The sequence below is a fragment of the Artibeus jamaicensis genome, unplaced genomic scaffold (genome assembly GCF_021234435.1).
Source record: "Artibeus jamaicensis isolate MK-2021 breed Jamaican fruit bat unplaced genomic scaffold, CSHL_Jam_final contig_464, whole genome shotgun sequence".
Classification (NCBI taxonomy): Eukaryota; Metazoa; Chordata; class Mammalia; order Chiroptera; family Phyllostomidae; genus Artibeus; species Artibeus jamaicensis.
Window position 1 is genome coordinate 14,435,508 of NW_026521842.1, and position 22,271 is coordinate 14,457,778.

At 40.1% G+C, this 22,271-nt stretch overlaps 1 protein-coding gene across 1 annotated transcript in view; it reads right to left on the reverse strand.

The window, feature by feature from the left end:
- Positions 1-22,271, reverse strand: part of HYDIN (HYDIN axonemal central pair apparatus protein) — a 339,107-nt gene that overhangs the window by 219,729 nt on the left and 97,107 nt on the right. Inside the window, exons 11-13 of the mRNA XM_037154186.2 lie at positions 18,860-19,061; positions 13,366-13,549; positions 862-961 (exon numbers count right to left, since the gene is read on the reverse strand). Coding sequence (XP_037010081.2) covers positions 862-961; positions 13,366-13,549; positions 18,860-19,061 — 486 coding nt within the window. The remainder of the gene's footprint in view (positions 1-861; positions 962-13,365; positions 13,550-18,859; positions 19,062-22,271) is intronic.

Here is a 22,271-nt window from a genome sequence, read left to right on the forward strand (position 1 = left end):
CTTTCCAGCACAAGAGGATGTTCCAGGTTCTCCTCGTTCTCTGACTGCTTCAGTCCTAGAATCAGTTAACTCTCTAAGGTTCCTTTTAGTGGAGGGGGATTTAGAAATTGAGCTTTGGGTTCTAGGTATGCTCATTGCTATTGGGGTCTCAGAGCTTCCAGGACCTCTCAATGGACATGGCTAGGAAACATGCATGTGTATGTACATATACCCATTCGCATACACATATATTTATTTCCATAAGTCTGCACGTTAACAACTGTCATTCACAATGGTAACTCCAATTCCATTCCAAGACCAAAGGGCTCATCTTAGTCCTTCTCCTTTCCATATTTTTAGTTCCCTCTTCCAAGAATTAAAAAATGTTGGCTCTTGGCATCCTCAATATATTTACTTTTTTGCTTAGTTCCTCTCTGTATGTACAATTCCTGAAGCCATCTGGTTGCCACCCTACTTGTACACTCTCCTTGTGGCTCTGGCCACTGCCAGACTACCCTCCGATCCCACCTGGTATACATTATTTTATAAAAACTTAGAAAGAAAAAATAAATAGCCAAATACTATAAAAATAACAAAAATATAAATTGTGAGACTGTTCAAGGAATGTTCTCACTGCTCTAAAAATTGACAAGAAACCCAGACGCATGGTTTCCCACCCCTGTCCTTCCGCACTACAACTGCAGTAAACTGCAAAGTCTGCTCTATTTTAGAAAGAAGTGAATATGTGCATAGCTCACGTCTATTATTCCTCTGCTGATATCGTGCACTGCCCATAGCCAACACTCACTCACACACACTCAGGCACCCCACTTTCTGCTCTGGGCACTTCGTAACTGCCTTCACCGCCGAGGAAGTCTTTACCTGAAATGTCACAGTAAACAGTCATTTGGTAGAGCTTGGCTTCCAGAGGGTTAAAGTACACAGTGATTTCCGCTGACGAGTTGGGCCAGACATCACCTTCCTGAACAACAAGAAAGAATTATTAAAAAAACAATACGATGAAGGGAAGGTGCTGTTTTAAATTAAGTGGTACTATTATTATGTTAGAACTCCAAGAAACTGGAAGGAGATATTTTCATAATAGATAAAAGAGAGCAAACTTTTACTCAACAGAGTTAACTTATGCTACTTGTTATGGGGTGGCACCAATTGGAAACAAGCCTCAAAAACAGTTTCAGTGAGTTCATGGACATATAATAAGCTTATATAACTAATAGTTATGTTACTTTATAATGAGGATATTTAAGGAATTTTAAAAACTTGTGTATTCAATGAATTCATCGTATGTGTGCCCGGCACTGGGCATCGGAGATGAAGAAGGATGCCGTTCAAGACTGTGTGGAGCTCACATGTCGGATGGATGATAAGTATGTACACAAACATTTTATAACACACATGTTAAGTGCTGTGCCTATATAAATAAGGCCCAGATGGGCCTCAGAGAAAGGAGTACCTAACTCCCCTGGTGGAGGGACCACATTCCTAACTTCTGAGGTGACAACACAAGGAAATGCTCTTATTCTATGAAAACATAGCAATGACCCAGGAAGAACAAGGGCCATATCTAACCGTGGTTCTGATCCAGTGTGATATTTCTCATTTTAATTCAAACCACTTGTAATGAGGAAACAAAGTTTTAAAAATTTCATAATGCACATGTAGTAGTATATCAGAACTCCCTTGAAAAATACTTTGTACTAAACATATAACCTGGGGCCTCTTCATTAACTTCCTGGGGTCGTAAAAGTGGATGTATTTATATGCCACTTGGGAAGACTAAGAGGAAAGTATTGGAAAAATTAGGGGAGAAAAGTATGCATTTTTTTCTACAGTTTTTGTAAACAGAGCCAAGTAGGGCATATGTGATAAACACATCCAAAAATCTACTTAGGTGGTGGAGCCTGAAAAGCAAAGGAAAATGAAGGAAAGGCAACATGATAAATAATCACGCTCCAGTTTCAGACAGTCCCCAGTGCATATTCCAGTTCCAGTCTGGCTACCCGTGAACATGGTGCTGGAATAAAGAATCAGAGAACAAAATGGTCTGAGGCGCAGGCATCCACCGGGGTGGGGGCAAGGGGAGAAACCTAGAGCTGGTGTAGGTTTATTTATGAAGGAAACAGTCTGCACATTGTGCTTCTCAGGCAGCATCCCTCAGACTCCAGAATTACGAACAGGCACAGAGCAGAATGAGGGGCTGTGAGTGCCACGAGGGTCCTGGCAGCTTTCTTCTCCTAGATCAGGTTGTGATTGGGTTGGCCAAAAAGTTCATATGTTTTTTTTTTCTATAAAATAAAATACACATTTTTCATTTTTACCAATAACTTTATTGATTTGGATATTCTGAGTAGGTCAGCTATCTCTACTTGGTATAATATTGGTTTTTCTCAATGAATATCTCAATGTGATCACTGTCAACTTCAACTGGTCCACCTGACCATGGAGCATCATCCAGTGAGAAATCTCCAGCACAAAAATTTACAAACCACTTTTGTCACGTTTGATCAGTCACAGCACCTTCTCTATACACTGTACAAATCCTTTTTTTTTTTTTGCATTTCAGTTGTGTCTTTATCTTTCTTGAAATAATAAAGCATAATAAAATGTTGCTTACTTTCTTCCACCTTCAGTATTAAAATGGCTATATAAAAGTTCACCAATTTTGATCATTTTTAAATGCATGCTGATATGACCAATTTTGATCATTTTTAAATGCATGCTGATATGACAGCTGTCACAATACAAACTAACAAAATTGTTTTGAATGAAGTTAAAGACAGCTAAGTGCTATTAGAGCCATATTACAGAAAAAAAACAAATGAACTTTTTGGCCAAACCAATAGAATGAAGGCTGCATGAGTGAAGGCTCTGTTCTATTCCCAACACCTAAATCAGAGGTGACTCCTATAAGTGCTCAATGTGCTTACTGAATCAACTATATCCACTCACTTGGTACACTGTGTAGTTATTAGCAGATGCCTATTTATCTTTGCAGCCTACTTCTGCCATTTTCTCTGCAACTGGAACCACAAAAACCTTACAATTTAGAGCTGGCAGGGACCCTTGAGATCGTGCAGGGAACAGGGAATCCTTCAGTACTTTCACTTATTTAGGCATTTCACTGTGGTGCTTTTCCAAACCTTGAAAAGCATCTGTCCCCTTCTGATAAATTGCAAACACCTGGCCCCTTCAATTATCGGGGGTCATAGTGACATGGAGTGCTAGGAACACTCCTGACCAGAATGGGCAGAGAGGCCAGGCAGGAGAGGCGGCTCATCCATTCACTGGTATATCAGTGGGCATTCCATCTCAGAACACTTGGAGACCTGGTTTTGCTCCCAACACATAAGATAAACTTATTGCCTGGTGGGTTTAGACTCTGCTCTGTTTGGGAATATAGACTGGATAGGAACTAACCTGTTCCTATCCAAGCTAACTAATCAAAGGGGCTACCTTGGACCCCTAAAAACTGCTACAAAAGTCTCACCAGAATGGTAGAAAATGCCCCCCAAAATGATACTGTTCGTTAGGTAAGCTTAGTATATGCAGGCAAATTCAAGTGCTTCTATGATTTTGGGTGGGCCAGATCACTTTCAAAAGCATTATCCCAACAAGAGAACCCAGGGTCCACGTGCAGACAAGAGGACAACACACATGTTCTCTCCCAGAAGCACTGTTGGACCCCCCCCATCACCAAAGAAATCTGATCAGCAGAACTGGTGGGCTGGAACAAGGCAGGATAAACACACTCTAGAGAGGCAATTGGAATCTCCCCAGAGAAGGAAGCCTTGACATCTGGATGTGACCCATAAGAGGATCGTCTGACATGGGGGCTCCCTGGAGGCTGGGAGGCCCCTCTGCTTGGTGAGGGACTCCAGTGCAAGAGAACCTGAGTCCACAGGGTTCAGCCTAAAGTCCCAGAGCAAATGGGACTTTAGGCTCAGTGTTTTCTTATCCTGGGTTGCAGCTGTTTTGTGCTTGTGACATTTGCTAGTAACTTTCGGTTTAACTCAGCCCAGGGACATAATTCAAGGACAATCTTATTCTAAAAGCCTCTCCTGGGCTCGCATCAGGTAATGCGCATTAAGAGGGCTGTGCGTGTCTGTAAAGACAGAAGTGTGGCCATTCAGTTTCCTCCTGCAGAGGGGTGCTTTCAATATTAGGTCATTTGAAGGATTTAGAAACATGTACAAAGACACTTATTTTTCAATTGGGATTAAAATAAATATTAAGTAATGTCTATTTCTTTATAACAAAACCTCAATATAGCATTTTCTAGCAAATCAGAGAGAGCAAACCCCAGACACAGGCCATTGGCCTAAAATGACCCTATTTTCATTTTTATAACTCTGAAAATTTTCATATTACTCCTCTAACACTTCTGAAATTAAGTTCCATGTCATTTTATGTCTCTGAAAAGAATTTTTCTCTCTTTATTGCCCAGTTCTAAAGTTTCTTTCTGAAAACCAAAACAGTCAGAATTTTCCATTCTGGCTCTGACATCGATACCCTTTCTTTCCAGTCTAGGAAACCAGCCTCATCCCACGGAACCCCCTGCTATTCTACTTTCCTTCCACACATGACTCCTCTCCACTGGTACATAATGCCACTGGTTCATGACTGGTGACAAGTACAATCATGAGAAGGGCGTCCTTTAAAAATGCTCTCCATAAAAAATTATATTGACAATGAATAAAGTGACTTTTAAAACAATTCCCCCTTGAAAATCCTTAAATAAAAAATAAAATATTTTTAGCTCAGTGGATTGAGCGTGGGCCTGCTAACCAAAGGATCATGGTTCGATTCCTAGTCAGGCACATGCCTGGGTTGCCGGCCAGTTCCTGGCAGGGGACACACAAGAGGCAACCATACATTGATATTTCTCTCCCTCTCTCCTTCCCTTCCCCTCTAAAGGTAAATAAATAAAAATCTTTTTAAAAAATCAGACATGAACAATTATTTGTGCCTGTAATTACATTAAAAAATATTTTAGAAATGACCTTCCTTCCCCTTTCTCTGTCACCCATTTCCTCCCTTCCTTCCTTCCTTCCTTCCTTCCTTCCTTCCTTCCTTCCCTCCCTCCCTCCCTCCCTCCCTCCCTCCAATGAAGGTTTATTTCTCCCAAATTTTATAAAATCAAAACCTGAACTGCAAGAACATAGAATGAAATATGTTTAAGTAATGGTTTAACCAAGTATGGTTTATCTGGAAAGCAGTTTACAATATGACTTGATACCTATATTTATCATATAAAATAGTTACTTTAATTTTAATTTCCAACTCAGAATTAGAATAGTGATCCAAATGTTTGCCTGCTCAAATGTTCTACTTTCCAATCATCTCTAACCTGGAAAGAGACTGAATCATACCTAAGTACAAATCATAATATTTGCAGCCATAAACTGAGAGCTCATGTTCCCAGCACTGTGTTATCTGGTTCTGCCTTTACAGCCTTGTGAGGTAGTAGTATCCCCTTTTTAAAGATAAGAAAACCAAGGCATGAAGAAGTTAAGTATCTCCCTGAAGACCACACCAATGGTAAGTGGCCGAGCTGGGTTTCTGTGCTTTTTTCTCTAACATCCTCAACCCCACTGCAATTATTACAAAAGGTCAGGCCTTACCTTTCTCCCATTATTAAAAAAAAAGTGCCACAAGGAATTTTAAACCACTGCAATTGATAATCAGAGGTAGATGAAGCCAGCACAACCCCACATTCCTGTTTGGCAAACACAAGAGGATACCCTGCCTGCTCATGTGTTCAGGTCCCCTGGAAGGTGATTCACAGGATGTCCTTTGGATGACACAATTAACATTATTATCTTGCAGCTCTGGAGTCATGTATTGATAGATCTGTACCAAACTCTTGTGGTTGGGCCAGGGTTCAGTCAGCTCATACAAGGTCAGTGAATAATGACTTCAAGAGCAGCTATAATGTGTAATGAATTCCATCATGTTACACGGAAATGAAAATATTCTTAACTACATAAAGAAACATTTTTAGCTAATCTTGTCATATATAAGAAAAAAATTTTAAATTTCTCTTGGGAAATAAAAACATCCTTTCAAAGTCAACTTTCTATCAACCAGGAAAAAAAAAACACTGATTAGAAACTATGTTTCACGAACCAGAGTTGCCCTTCTAGAACTTTCCAGAAAAATGAGAGAAATCATGGGTCACTTTATCATCAGGGCAAACAAAAGTTGTCTCAAAGAGAAATAGAAAAAAAAAAAGGGAAAGCAAAAAAAATAAAAGATGAACTATCCTAGTTATCATTGTGATAAAAGATCTGACTGGAACGTGATATACAAGATTTTTCTGCCGTATTTTATCCCCTCAAACAAGAAACCAAATTCAGTGAAGCTTTGATTCTCAAAATAATGACCAGAAAGGTTTCTAAGAGAGGAGTCTAAGATTTGGTCAGCTGTCAGAGGAAGGTTTACGAAAGGCATGTTTCTCTTGGGTGAAATAGTATAACCCGCACACTTTATGCCAGTGGGGTTTTGTAGAGCTGAAACAGTTATACGTGATGTTCATTCCTTTCTTTGGAGAAAACAGATCTGCATCTCTTCTAACAAGGATGGTGTCAACTTAATAAACCATGAGGAACCTAATACTTCCTTAGGTCTCTCCCTCCACCCACCCTGGTTCTCCAATACCATAGGGAATGTGCCAGCACAACAGGAAAAGGTTTGGCCAAGCACGAAGATCTGAGAAGCCAAACAATAATAGAGAGAGGCTGAAGAAGGGGAAAACCGTACTGATGGGGGAGCCGTGACTTGTCAAGGACAGTCTGCTCTCAGCAGATGCCTGTCCTCCTTTCTCCTTTTCGGTGTCCATTTCCAGGGAGTCAGCTCCCACATGTTTGCAATGTGACTTACAGCTAATGGAACAAGAAGTGGAAGGAGTGTGCAGTAAAAAGCAAGGTCTGCCCTCTTTGGTAGCCATCTGGGCTTCTACCCAACCTGGTTCTGCTGAGCTCACATGCTATGCTGGTTTGGGAAAAAAAAATAAAGTAAACTAAATTTGAGCTGTGCTTTTAGAGTCTGAATTGCTGAACCACATTTTCTGCAGGCTTGGGTAACAACAAAGCATGGTTTACTATTACTTACATAGTAATAAAGAAATGATCAAGTTCCCCCCAACCCACCCTTTTTAAGGTCCCCTTTGTAAGGCTTAGTTAAATTAAGCTGAAGCTTTCCTAGGGATACTGAATGACTTTTTCTCTGATGGCAAAGACACTTGCTAACAGCAGCAGAAATGTTTTCCCTGCTCATCAATGTCAGCCACTCAGCTAAGACCAGTTTGGGCAAATACCTTTAATTTCTCAGACCTTTCTTTATGAAAAAATATCAAGTGTTCAACATTCAGAAAATTGCTGCATCTTAAAAGTGTGACCTGAGCCAGCAGAACCAGAGTTCAAAAACAAGGCCAGCACATCTGTGTGGTGATTCCTCAGAGGGCCCCCGAATGCCAATGGAAATCAAAGGCTTAATTCTCTCTTTTGGCCCTGTGATGCTCTTCTGCCTCTCAATGATCAGAATTGTGGTTTTTGTATTTGAATCTCTCTCAGTCAGGTACCCATGAGACCTACACAGAGAACATAACAAAATGAGACTGTCAGAATTCTTTGCAGCCAGAGTCTATCTAGTAAAATAGAATATTGTATTTCTGAAAGTAGTCAATTCCACTTGCTTTTCTGGAAGGCACAAAACATGCATAATAGACTCAATTTTACACTTCTTTTCCAAAGGAGGGAAAATTATATAGAAACAGGTTGCTTGAGAAATGAACAGTATTCTACAGGACCCAGTGCCCTCCCTAGGTAAGGAATAAATAGAAAAATTTTCACTAATTATATTAATACTCCAAGACTTTATCAAAAGAATTGACTTGAGGAACTTGACATAAATAGTAATAATGTACCGCATGTTTTAATGACCAAAACAATTATGATTACTATTATAATATCAGTAAATTACCAAGTAAAGCTAAAACAAATTACCTCCAGACCTCTGTTCTGTATCTGCCCAGGACTGCCCTGTGGTCACTCTGGGTCCTTGCCTACTCCCTTTTCCACCAGTGACCATCTCTGGGGTCTCTCAGATACGAACTCCCACCTGTGCACTCTGCAACCACGTTGGTACCCAAGACACCCCAGCATAACTCCTCAAGATTCGAACAACAGACTCTATGGCAACATTATGTAATGAGAATGATGAGAAGAAAGTGAGCCAAGACAATGGGACTAACCAGGGGCTAAGTGGTGAACAGGTTACAGAACAGTATAAGAACTTTCAGTTCTGGAGTTTTGGTCAGTTATTCTTCCAGCACTGAGTCAATCTACTTCTCACATGATTTGATTAAATGCAAAACCATCACCAACTCTGAGCATTTTTGGGACAGTGATTGATATCTTGATCTTGAATACTTGCTTTAAATTGAAAGAACCTCTAAAATAGGAGCAATGTTCCCATAAACACACATGAAATGCAGAAAACACAGTAAGGGCTAAACTAGCCTTGGTTTTACCTGAGTTATTTGAAAAACTAAAATATAATGACATAAAAAATAAGTATAGAGTTAGGTGTAAAAAATAAGCATAAAATAAGCATATTGTTTCTTATTTCTTTTCAGACACTAAGGTAATGCCCCCCATACCTTTAAAGTTTATCTCATTTGAAGACAGTGTCCTTCTTTGGTGGGCACAGAGGCCAAAGAGGTCAACAGAAAGCAAGGTGGTCTCTAAACCACTACGTCAACCTTTTATTTTTATTTTTTGAACAGGATATCAATTAAAGATTGATTGTTAGATCAGTAGGTGACACTGTGATTTTAATCTCTGCTTCTGTGAACTCAACTCCTATCAAGAAACTATTTAAAAGAAATCACACTCTCATAGAAAAAAAACTAACTGCTGATACATGGCTCAACTGTCAGAAATTAAATAGTGGCTTTGGCATAATTGCTCTGATATGTGAGCAAAATTCCGAAGAGACCTTCAGTAGAAAACAGTGATGAACCAGCCCTAACAGGGCAGAAACACAAGTGAGACAGGCTGACGGGCTCTGAGCTGGCAGGTGCTCCGCTTAGCCTTCCTTCTCTGTGAATTCACAGCCTCTCCTTGCTTTGTACGGTCTCTAAAGTTCAGTGCACGAGGGCTCTCCTGGGGCCTCTGCAATTTTCCTTCTTTAATCTGCTCATAGAATTTCCATCCACTTTTCATGACTTCAGTGAATATCTGTATAAGATTCTCACATATCTTACCTCCACTCCTGATTGCTCTCCCACAAATTTAGTACTGCATTTCCAAAACTCTTTGACTACTTGTTGTCATCTCAAATTCAACGTGTTCAGCACCAAACTCATAATCATCTACTGTCCTCCCTCCCTCCCTCCCTCCTTCCCTTCTTTCCTTCCTCCTTTCATGGGCCCTGTAGAATGCCCGGGGGCACCAATGGGGATGAGGCAATCCCAACCTTAAGGAGCTTAGACTCTGTTTCCAAACTGAATCTCAGTAACCTACCCTTAACAAAACAAAAAACTTCTTTTGTGTACAAACAACTGAAGCCAAGAGAGATCGAATGGCTTGTTTAAGGTCACATTTGCTATTGGCAAAGCTGGGAGATAAATCCAGGACTCCTGACTTGATAACTTCCATCGAAGGCATCGTAATTCTCCCAGCTACTCTAGTTTAAATTCTGAGGAGACGTGTGATTCCTCACCATGTTGCACTTTAATGCCTTTTTTTCTTTCTTTTCTTTTTTACTGGTCAACTACAGTTAACATTCAATATTATTTTGTATTAGTTTCAGGTGTACAGCATAGCACTTAGACATTTATATAATTTGAAGTAATACCCCTGATAAGTCTAGTACCCACCCGGCACCACACACAGTTATTACAATATTATTGACTGTATGCCCTATGCTGTATTTTATATCCCCATGACTATTTTATAACTACCAATCTGTACTTCTTAATTTAAATGCCTTTCTTTTGAAAAACTCTCACATCTGCCATTTCCTCTATGTTCTGACCACCCTGGTCACCTTGAATTTGCCAGCAGTGATGCCCAGTCTCCCTGACCCCTCCAGCATTAGTGCATTTCTCCTACCTGATCTGCATCCATCCTCCCACTCTCTCTCCACCCTCCTTCAATTTGATCCACACGTGGCTACCAGGACAATATTTCTAAAACACCTGGAACCCATCACGCTCCTGCCCTAAGCCCTACAGTGAGTCTTGGACACCCTTGGCATCCTGCGTGGGAAAACGGGGCTCTGACCGTGGGGAAACTCTGCTCACACTCTACTGCTTGGAGAAAAATCTTCTTTTGAAGCAGCATGTCCCAAGTTTATTTGACCGCAAAGCTTCCTTTCCAAGGAACACACATCACCACCCTTTAGACCCAGTGTGCAGAAATGCACTGTGAGCTAGGGCACAGCAGGCTGCCCAGGCCGCCCAGATCCCCCTGCGCTCCTTCCTGATCTTATTCCTTACATTCTCCACGACCAGCTGCCCCAGAAAAACTGGTCATTTTATTGTTATATAATATGCCATGAAACTTATACAGTCCCTTTTCTTTGTTTTCATAATTTCTCCAACTAGAAACATTCTCCTTCTTCCTCTCCACTTAATTAAATCTTACCCTTCCTCTAATATATAGTTCATATCGCATCTTTTCTGTAAATCCTTTCCAAACTCTCTCATCCCAAATACTACAGCATTAATTTATCTGTATCAGAAAACCAAAATCCCAACAGTGGAAAATACCCATAGTTCATATTTGGGTCAAGAAGGTAATAATATGGTTGAACTTTCCCATCAAATACCTTCAAAAGTAATTTACGAGGTAAGATTATATTACACTCACAAGAAATGTATTTACAAGGTAAGATTATATTACACTCACAGGAACTGAATTTCTATAAAACTTGCAGGATCTTTAAGTAGGATAGGAAAAAGATTTAATATCAATAAATAATTCCCTGTAACTGACATTTAGCTCTGCTGTGTCGACCAGCATAACTTTATGGAGGCACCAGGAAAGTTTCACGCCTTCATTTCCATTTTGCAGAAAATTGCCAAGCACCACCTAATGAAGACTAGTATGAGAAGGAAACCTGAACAGCGGACAGAAAAGACAGAATCATTACAGTCCCATAAACACCATCATCCTTAGCTCCCCTTCCTGTTTCTAGTGATTTTTCCCCATACAATATAATCAAAATTAGTCTCATTTGAAAGGTACCATTTCTGTGTATCACTCTTTTAAAGAACGTTTTTCATCCTCCTGGTGAAATGATGCCTTGTGATAATTAGCCCAATTCAGTTCCTATCTAGAATTCAAAAGCAATCATAATTAAACGCCTTCTTTTGATACACACGTATCTCCATCAAGAAGCCCTGGGTTATGGAAGTGAGCTTGAGGAGAAGAAAATCTGAGGGAACTCTAGTCTTTCCACTTCTGCCCTGGAAATGTACGTGCGAGACCCACCCGCGGGCCTCCCACGTCCTCCTGACCACCCATGTTTGCTGCCCCTGAGCTGCCCACTCCCAGAAGGATCTGAGAAACAGGACAGTCCATCGGCTCAGACCTCTAGCACCAGCTGAAAAACTCCTGGACTGTCCCCACTCTGGACCTCCTGGCATGTCTAAGGTTGTCATGACTGTTTGCTCTATCCTGCTTGGTCATTTGCTTGCTTCTAGACATACAATGCCTTCCTAATCTCTTCAACATCTTTGGGCTTGACTTATTTTAACTGGTATCTGTCTTGTCCTTCCAAGACTGTATGTTCATCTTTATTTAACCTCTTGCTGGTTTAATCCATCACATCTGAAGATTCCTTTGCTCAGTTAAATAGCGGACAGTCTTCTGATATGAAAGAGGATTCAGCTTCAACCCCACTTTTCCAACCTTATTTTCCTATGTGAACCTTTTACTTCAAACAACCTGATCCATTCTTGGGCCCTTAAATGAGCCAGGCCATGCACATCCCCAATTTTGTTTTCCAAAAGTCCGGCCCTGTAAGATCCAGTTCAAAGCTGTGCTCTCAAGGAGCCTTCTCTAGCTTCTCACTCTGATCATCGCCTCGGCCTCTGAACTAGTGTGCTGACTGTCTTCATTAGTGAGTCCTGCAGCAGGTCTCACAAAACCATAGGGGTTTCCAAGGGGCAGGCTCCCTCTCGGAGATTACAATGCATATTATCATACTGTAGACTTTTAGACTTCTTCCAGTCAATGTCAAACAATACTGAACCCATTTTTTTCTGAAGCTTATTTAGCCTCGGCATCCCTTTTCCATGTTATATCCTTTAACAAAAACTTGGAAGTGCAGACATAAGGAAAACTGGTCTACACAAGTCAGTGGTATTTCCCACAAGTGACCTTGCATCCTAAGATGCCCTTGTGGCATATTTTCTCTCCAGCTGGTGTGAATGGCAATGACCCAGGAGCTCTAACCAGCTGTGGGCTTTCTCAGTTCCTATTGCCGTCACTATACTCAGATCACTCTTTGCTTGCTAAGTGCGAGTTAACGCAATGCCTAGCGCACAGTAAATACAGAAGACGTTAGCTACTTTCATTTTGAGACCACAGGGAAAAGTGGTCAAAAGCTTGCCCGTGGAATCAGACAAACCATGTTCTAACTCTGGTTCTGCTCTCACTAGATAGACAGGAGATCGAGGGTTATGTCTGTTCTGCTCATTAGTGTCTGGTATACACAGAGTACCTGGTGCAGAACATGCAGTCAATAAGTATTTCTTGAGTGAGTTAAGGACAAAGTTGTTTTCAATCAAGCAATTTTGCCTAGCAGGGGACATTTGGCAATATCTGGGGACAGTTTTGATTGTCACAACTTGCATCTGGTGGGTAAAGATCTGGGTTGCTATTAAATATCCTACAATCTACAGGACAAAGAATTATCCAGCCCCAAATGGCAATAATGCAGAAGTTGAGAAATCCTACTGTAGAGTCAGGCTAATCAGAGATAAATTTTTAACTAGTAACTGCTTGGTCTTGAGTAAGTTATCACATTTCTCTAAGTATCGATTTCTTCATCTGTAGAATGAGGGACTGACTGTAACTGATGTAACATATATGCAAATAAAATGAACCGAGTAATGCGTACAAGGTGTTTAACAGTGATTGGTGCATAGAAAGTGTGACTATAAACGCAACCTGTGAGCATTCGTACCATTAACCTTCGTTCACTGTCTCCTCACGATGATGAGGCTCTTCAGATGGAGTCTTCGGACGCTCTCAAAACCCACTCTATCAATCCCAGAGTGAGTACTCCTGTGAAAATGAGCCCTGCACTCCCACTTACGTTTACCGTATGGTCAGAGTGTATATATGTGCTCACCAGAGGCTCAGTAATGAAAACCTTGTTCAAGAAGAGCATGCTGTCTGCCTGAACCAGACTTCTCTGATTCTCAAAGGTGCGGGAGAGAATGGAAAGGCGTTCTCGGAGTGAAGGATCGATAATACACTCTTCGAGGAACTCATCGGTCTCATCCTTTTCTTCTTTGATCAGATCCTTACAGACCCTGAAGGAAAACAGAAAATGTGAGATTCGTTTTGGGATTCCCACGAAGACCATTGCGAAGGGCTGCCCTCCAGACCAGCATCCTGGGAATGACCTCATCCATCACCTGGGGTGGTCCCTCCTTGCCCTGAGTCTGGAACATGCTGAGTGACCTTATACTTTAACTTCTCAAACCTCAGATTGCTCTTTAGTCACTTCCTTCAAGAAGTCCTCCAGGGCTTCCCGTCCTCCACTCGCCTACTCCTGTGCCCCCATGAATATTTGGACAAATATTTTATTTTAGCTAATGGCATTTTCCAGGTTGATTTTTAAACACTTAACATCTACTCCACCTCTCACACTTCAAAGGCAATTTTGTTTCTTTTAAACTTGCTTAGCTTTAATTCTTTCTTAGCTGTTAAGTTACCTGGAGAACAGAATCAAGAACCTGTAAGGACTAGGTTTGGATATCGATTCAACTATTTACTAGCTCTGTGGCTTTTGGGAGTTACCAGATTCCTCTTTGCCTCAGTGCCTTTACCTATAAAATAGAAGCTCTCCATCATAAAGATGAGCTGAGCATTAAATGTGATCAAGGACCAAGTATACAGGGACAAAGCAGATACTCAATAAATGCCAGTTTTCTCTGTGCCCACCACAGGCAGCTACCAAGCTGTCAAGCTTATAAAATCCTCAAACTACATCTAAAATTACGTTTTCTCTCTTTCTAGCTCTTATATCCCTTGTAATAAATCAGAGAAGCAGCCTTCCCCAACCCTCACGCAGTGCCCTCACTACAGATATGTTCACATCACTCCTGGTATCAGTTACTTCACCTGAATTTTTAGAAACTGAATTTTATCCCCTCCCAGGGCATATGACCATTTTCTCAACATTCTGGTAGTATTGCCAATGATGAGAGACAAGTTATTTAGCTTTTTTATTGAGAGCCTAGGGTCACTGAATTCCTGTCTCAGCTTCAACTATTAATATTTTTCTAAATGACTTTATGTAGGCACGTGCTTAGTGATGCTGAAGAACTCTTATTCATAACTTTAGTGTTCAGGCTCTATCCTTTCTATGCCAAATGTAAACATGGGCGTATTCCCCCCAGCTGTGAAGACCACAGCTTTTAGTTTTTACTCTCCTTCACATCTGGTTACCATCTCTTGGGGATGGTGTAAAGGAGCAGCGTCTCTAGCACCTGAAGATGAGAAAGCATTACTGGTTCAATGCTACATAGCATTAAGGTGTCAAAGAAATGGGTTCGGTGTGCCTGGTTCCAAGGAAAAAAGCGTCTGTGCTTCCTTTTAATTGCTGTTTGGGAAGCGGTGTCCTGGGTAATAAGAGCAGCAGTCCCTCTATACTCCCAGGCAGAGCAGCGCAAAGTAAAGAGAGCTCAGTCCACAGAAAGAAAGGAAACCATTAATTCTTCTAAGTGAAAGTTATTACACCTATCCTTAGAAATAAATCCTAAAGAAACAATCACAGATATAAGTAAAAACGCAGCTACAGAGATGTTCATCAAAGTGCTAGCAATAATACAGAAAAAGTGGGTAAATTTTATGTAAGAGATTGAAGGATTGGTGAAGCACATAATAGGGGTCATAAACATTACATTTATTTAGAGGTTTAATGGGACTGGGGTGTGGGGATAAAAGGCCTCATATGGACCAAGGATGATAATGCTCCGTGAACTGAGGAGTACGATCAACTCAACTTCTGGGCCAGAAAACAGAGCAAAAATTCCCAAGTACTCCTCTTCTCCCATGCTGTTGGGACTCTTAAATTAATAACAGCTGTATTATGCAAAGAGGGGGGCTGGGGGTGGAGGCAGGTACCAGCTGTCTTCCTCTTTGCCCTCTGATGGAGAACTGCAGCCATGACTGAGAGACAAAGAAGGCAACATGCAACAACACCTTGAGCTGGGCTGACTCCAACAAGGGCTTCTATATACCCTCGTCTATTACTAGGCTGTTTTCCCCTGATGATATTCATGGTTTTCTGTCTCAGAGGTGGTTCTGTCCTACAGATGAATGACACCTCTCATCAGAGAGCTTAACAACACATCAGCCTTCTATCTCAGTGAAACCATGGATTTAACCTATTTTCCAAATGGTCTGGTGCCCACCAACACCCAACACCTCCAGGCATCAAGTATAGTCCAGCCTACAAACAAGAGTCAATAGCGAAGACTTGTGGCTCAGGTACGACAGCACTGAACCAGTAATGCTTTCTCATCTGCAGGTGCTAGAGACGCTGCTCCTTTACACCATCCCCAAGAGGTGGTAACCAGATGTGAAGGAGAGTAAAAACTAAAAGCTATGGTATTCACAGCTGGGGGGAATACGCCCATGTTTACATTTGGCATAGAAAGGATAGAGTCATCCACCCTCAAATGGACCATGGGACCCTGGTTACTGAGCAACTCTATGATGACTGTTATAAGCTGAGGACTAGAGGTCCTCTTCCTGTTTACCATATACCACTCAAGATTAAATTCATTACTACCTGGGTGGCAGGCCCTAAACCCAATGAATACTGATCTACCTAGAGAAAAATCTCTTCTTCTCTTCCTGAATGTGGTAGGATAAATCCACGCTGACTACTTTGTGGGAGCCCACTGAAGATACTAGTAGTTCCTACACAAAGCAAATCTAGAATTACAGCCAGATGCTACTGAGACAATGGTCATGACCTTCATGGAGAAATGGGGGACAGAAATCTTCAAAAGCTCACACTGAGTCTCTGAATATAATAAGCTATGATGAGGATGAGTATGAAAGAAAGTGAGTATGAGTATGGTGGGATGTTTTATAATCCCTCAGGACAAGTATGCACAAGACCATTTAAAACAGATCCTCTGTTCCAAGTTCAGGACCAAAGTCACACTTCCTCTCTACATTTTTAAATACAGTGGCTGCTGAAGGAAGAAAAGGGATGGGTTGCTCACCATCAGGAGCAGGAGAGTCAAACATAAGGAGGATTATTCCAGGGATGCCTGCACTGGCCTCATTGGGGAACTCAAGAGAAGACTTATACTACTAGTTAAAGATCTGATTGCTACTTCTCAGGAATGAGCAAGCCTCTGCCCACAAGCGAGATACCACAGAACATTATGCATTATCTGTCACTGACCTGTGACTTGAGATACAACTTAAGGATTTGTAACTTAGAGGAGAAGGGGCCCGTATCCCCAGCAAGAGCCCTGCCTCCTACAGAGAGGAACAGCTATCCAGAGACAGGACCTGAGTGTTCAGTACAGGACGAACCTCTCTGTGATTGCCTTGCCTTTTGAGAGGATGGGCATCTCGTGGCTGATTATGTCCAGGACAAGAATCCATGACGAATAGTATAAATTGTGACATGCTTGGGGATATATTAAGGAACAAGAGAGAAATGAGAGAGAAGAGACAACCTGGTCAAATAAAATATTAGGCATAAATGGCCTATTTTCCCTCTAAATCAATTTCCCTTCTGCCCCCAGGCATATGGCCCTAGGAGAGGGGGAGGGAGTAGGTAAGGGGCAATGCATTCAATAAACTCTTCATTTAATCAACCAACCCAGTCTGGAGAAACATTAGTTATGCTGCTATGTGTCACCCAAAGCGAAAACAAAGATATTCTTATTTAGCCACCTGAAGCCACTTTTCAAGTTTATTGTTTAAGGGAAGAGCATGATCCTAGATAATAAACTTAGGCTTCTAATCATGGTTATGAAAATGTTATCCCATATTATTCCCTTGCTCCCAAAAATTTTCTAGAAGAACTAACATAAAGAGTAAGAGAGATAGTGAAAGACAAACAATACAAGAGATAGGAATAAAACTCAAAGATAACATTAGAGATAAGGGTGTGAGTACTGGGGGAGGTTGGGTAGAGGGGAAAGAAGAAAAAAAATATGCATCCACATGTGGTTGAAATTACATACTCTATGCCTTAGTATCTCCGACAGCAATTGGTTTGAATTCTTCTTGAGTTTCACTGTTGAAATTAATGTCCTTAAGTATTTTTTGGACACAGGCAAGGCATCAATCACGTCCTTTACATCCAGTCAAAACCACAGACATAGTTGCATTTACAGTGGCCTTCCCCTTGGAGAGTGTACATTCATTATCCCCCAGGGATGATGCTGCAGGGCAAGCAGGGCATTCCAACGTCGTTTCCTGCTGTTCCTTTGTTTGTACCTGCACTCCCATTTCACCTTTAAACCTGCCTGGTACACATGTGGGCAGGGGAATGGGGACAAATGAAGCAGTGGATGAGCAGAGTCCTCTCGCCTTTTTCAACTACTGGCATTTCTATACCCGAGGCAAACTAAAGATTTTAGGCAGGAAAGGCTTTTCTTCGCTCACCTTTTAAAGATGGCACAGTGGCAATCCAGTGATTAAAGCTCACCGGCTGAATGACGAAGCTTCTGGCTCCATTGTGCCCTCTCATTGTCAAGGCTCCTTCCGATTCAAGTAGGAGCGGCTCAGTGGGGGATTGCTGCCTGGTTCCCATGGACCTAAGACTTTTTATTTTTATCACATGCTAACTTGGTTTTAAACAAAGCTTTGAAGCTTGCCAGGGCTCATCTTTAATGAAATTGGAGAGGCAAAGAAAAAAGGCTGAAATAAATTCCAGCGCAAGCAGCAGAAGTGCTAATGCAGGGAGGATGGAAGGAGCTGAAAAGAGGCAACAGTAGATTCAGTGAAAAAGAAATATTAAACATTTCACCATGAAGAGATTAGTTAAAATATTTAGGTTTTCCATTTTATTAACTTTCTCTACTGCCTGAAGTATCATTTTAAAAAGCATATTAAAGGTACCAACAAGAAATCATTATTAAATTATTTGGTTAGTAGGGATTCAGCAACTAAAACTGGGAGTATAAGAGCTATTATATCTAGGCCCTTCTTTTTCCTCATTTTATTTTCTAGAAATAACTTTTTACTGAAAAAAAAATTCCACACTGATCCAACCCAAAAGAGGTTATTTTTATAAATCCTATATGAATTCCGATCAATTTGTTTAGGGCTATGTAATGAAATACAGATGTGTAGATTAGTTTGGAGGAAATAGTGAAAAATGATACAGATGGTCTGTAAAATCTGGTAGTTTGGGTCTGATAAACTGTAACCTGGCTAAGATGAATTGAGAATGGACAACCCCACAAAGCTCAATTCAAGTTCTTTCAATGAAAAAGGAGCACTGGACACTGGAACCAATTTAAAAATCATGGACATTGTTGAGTGCCTTAAAAACTTACCATAAAAGTCATTGTTTTTAATAGTAACTGAGTACTGTGTTCCCTCCAAATTACAGCATCTAGGTGATTTTTCCTACAAACCTGTGCTTTTCTCTGTCTTCCTCTTCCTGAGTAGCAAATATCTTCCACTGGAAATGGGCAATGATGTTACTGCGGTTGTGAATAGTGACAGTTCGCTGATTGGCCAGAGATATGTAGGTTTTCTCAATGATCAGAGAATTCTTGTCCAGCCTTATATTCATGTCTATGGCAGCTCCATACAGGGATACAAACATTTTTTCACCTAGAAACGAACAAAGTAAACACGCTTTGAGATTTACTCTAGAATGATTCTACTAGGCTGTTTCTTTCCCCAAGGTGAAGTTAGGAATATTGCGCAAGCTTTTACACATTTCATTCTTTCTTCCCCATCAATCCAGAGGTCAGATATGATCAGAAACTTAAATAATGTCTAGTGCAATTATAGAGAATCAAACTATCTTGCTGGGTCACTGTAAAAAATATGTAAACTATGAGTTTTTGTGGTGGGTGCTACAAGATGTTTTCTTCTTTGCAATAGTTTCAAATCCTACAGGCCACCATGAGGGCACCTGAGTTCTAGAATTATAACCATATGTCTCATCCCTGTCTCAAGTGTGGGCTGGATTTCTGATTCTTAAAGTAACTGTACCAAATACATCTGGGGAGAGCTGCTGAACAGCAAGGATCTAAGTCCAATCATACGGGATCAGGAAGGAAGGGTCAGTCATTTCATTAATTGAAAACAGACTATTTAAAAAGAAGCCACATCCCTAAACAACAGCAATTAAAACAAAACAAAATAAAACACAATGGTATAAAAATAGAAAGACAAAAGCTATAATTATCATTTAAATGTTTTATTGCTCTTAGAAAGAGAAAGGAGGGGAAGAGAGAGAGAAATATCAGTTTGTTGTTCCGTTTATTTATGCATTTGCTGGTTGATTCTTGTATGTGCCCTGACTAGGGATCAAATCCACAGCCTTGGCATACACGGACCACACTCTAACCTAAATGAGCTACTCAGCCAGGGCCTAAATTTTTTTAATGTTAAGAACACCTTTATTCAACATAGTAATTTATTTCAGACTTCATTCAAGATGCGCTAATTGTCTTAATTCTAGGTGTGTAAATGAGGGCCCCACTCCTAAAAAGACAAACTATACTCTATCTGCCCTCTGCATGTCATGGGAAGTGATAGAAAAAGAAAATACTTAGATGCCAAGAATGTTCTGTTGATCTGTGCTGTGAAGGCTGCAGTCAGCGTCTAGAAAGCATAATCATGTGCACTTTCTTTTTGGGGAAACATTTTTGCTTCATTTACAACTGTATGAGCCAAGCAGCTAGTGAGTAAATTGACAATACACATTGTGAATGTTCTTCAGGCAAAAGATGTTAATTTGAACACAGCAAACTTTTCCCAAATTTTAAAGAAAAACTAAGCATCTAGGCATGTGGCTCTAAAATTTAAATTTTTAATTTAATAATGTACATGTTCAGTAAAATTTTCACGTAGTATAAAAGTATATATCATGAAAATAACAGGCTGACAGGGACCCGAGGGGAGAGGGGAGAGAATTTCAGGGGAAAAGGGGAAGGATTCACAGGAACAAGTATGAAGGACACATGGACAAAAACTAAGGGGGGTGGAAATGGGAGGGAGGTGGGGAGCACTGTGGGGGGGTGGACTGGGATGGGAGTAAAAGACAGAAAACTGTACTTGAACAATAATTTTTTAAAAAGTATATATTGTGAAAATAGAATGTCTTTCTCCCCTTCACTCAATCATAGGCCTACTTTTTAGAGGAAACAGCTGTTAATATTTTCATGTATTTCCTTCCCAAATAAAGGTATGCACTTCTGTCAACTTTTAAACTTTTTTTTTAGTTAAATTTAACTCATTGTTACTGTAATTTGCATATTCTTAATTATGTATGAAGTTGAAGATCTCTGCATGTATTAATTGGAGATATATATATGTATTATTTTTTCCTGCAAGATGCCTATTACAGCCTTGGCCATTTTCCCTTTGAGGAGTTCATCTTTTGCTTATTGATTTGTGGACCCTTTTTGATAAGAGAAAATTAGTGCTTTGTCAGATATGTTGCAATTTTTTTCTCTGTTAGACTTTTTAATTCCTTTATGGAAAATGTTCTTAGTCTTTATAAAATTTAATTGCAATTACTTTCTTTATGGATTTTGAAAATAAGTTTAGATTTTTTACATTTCATTTCAACTTCCACCTTCCCTTCAAAAGTGGTTCTTTTCTTAATGAAACTAAAGTGACCATAAATCAGTCTGGCTCAATACACTATTAAAATGAGACATGGGTGATTTTCTTTTTACAGCAATGGCAAGCTAGGTTAAATTAACTGACTTTCCTGATGAAATAACTTAAAAGTCTGGAAAAATATGAACAAACATCTTCTTAAAAGCACTTGAGAGGCATCGTGATGGTAAGAAACTACTAGGCCAAATTTAAAGGAAAAACAGGACCCAAAGAGACAAATGAGCACAGAAGACAGTTTTAACCTGAGGACATGCTACCCTTGGCAGTTTTGAGCCATTGTTTTTGTGAGGGCAGGAGAGAGAGAGAAGTCAAAGCCCTAAGCCTATAGAAGGGAGAACTTAAGGTGAACAAAACCTCCCCCCACAATAAGGTAGCTGATCCTCAATCCTCAAAGGACTATATACACTCAAAATGAGGGTGAACTAGAAGTAGACTGGCCCTAGTTCAGAGTTAAATATTACACTGGACTTGTCTGTTTTTTCAGAGAGCTTCAAGCCTTTAATTTGGTTGTTATGGACTGGCTTCAAGCTCAGAAACCAGGAAGACACAGCTCATTTCTTTTTGGAAAAAGAAAATTTTTCCAAAAAAAGTTGCACCCAAAGTTTCAAAATCTTCAACACACACACAAAAAAATAGACAAATATAATGAGGGATGGGACAGAAGAAAGAAAAGAAAGAAAAAAGAAAAGAAGAAAAGGAAGGAAGGAAGGAAGGAAGGAAAGAAGGAAGGAAGGAAGGAAGGAAGGAAGGAAGGAAGGAAGGAAGGAAGGAAGGAAAAAAGATAGGGAGGAATGAGGAAAAGAGGGAAGGAAGGAAGGGAGAGAAGGGAGAGAGAGAGAGGGAGGGAGGGAGGAAACCACAATAACAAACTTTGTAAGTTAGAACCTGAAAATACAAGAAAAACAGAAACAGATCCACAAAATATGATAGTAGAATCATCATGCATAGACTATAGTATGCTTAGTAATTTAAAGAAAGAAAGAGTTTAACTACGTAAGCAACAGGAAATTTAAAAATCTAGAGAATTTGAAAAAAAGACACACTCTTGGCTCTTATAGAAATAAAATAACCTAAAATTTAAAAACTCTAATAATATACTTAATAAGAGAATTTTATTAATTTTATGAAAATAATTAGAAATTTCTTTGAAATTTATTTCAATTTATTTTATGAAATAAAAGATGG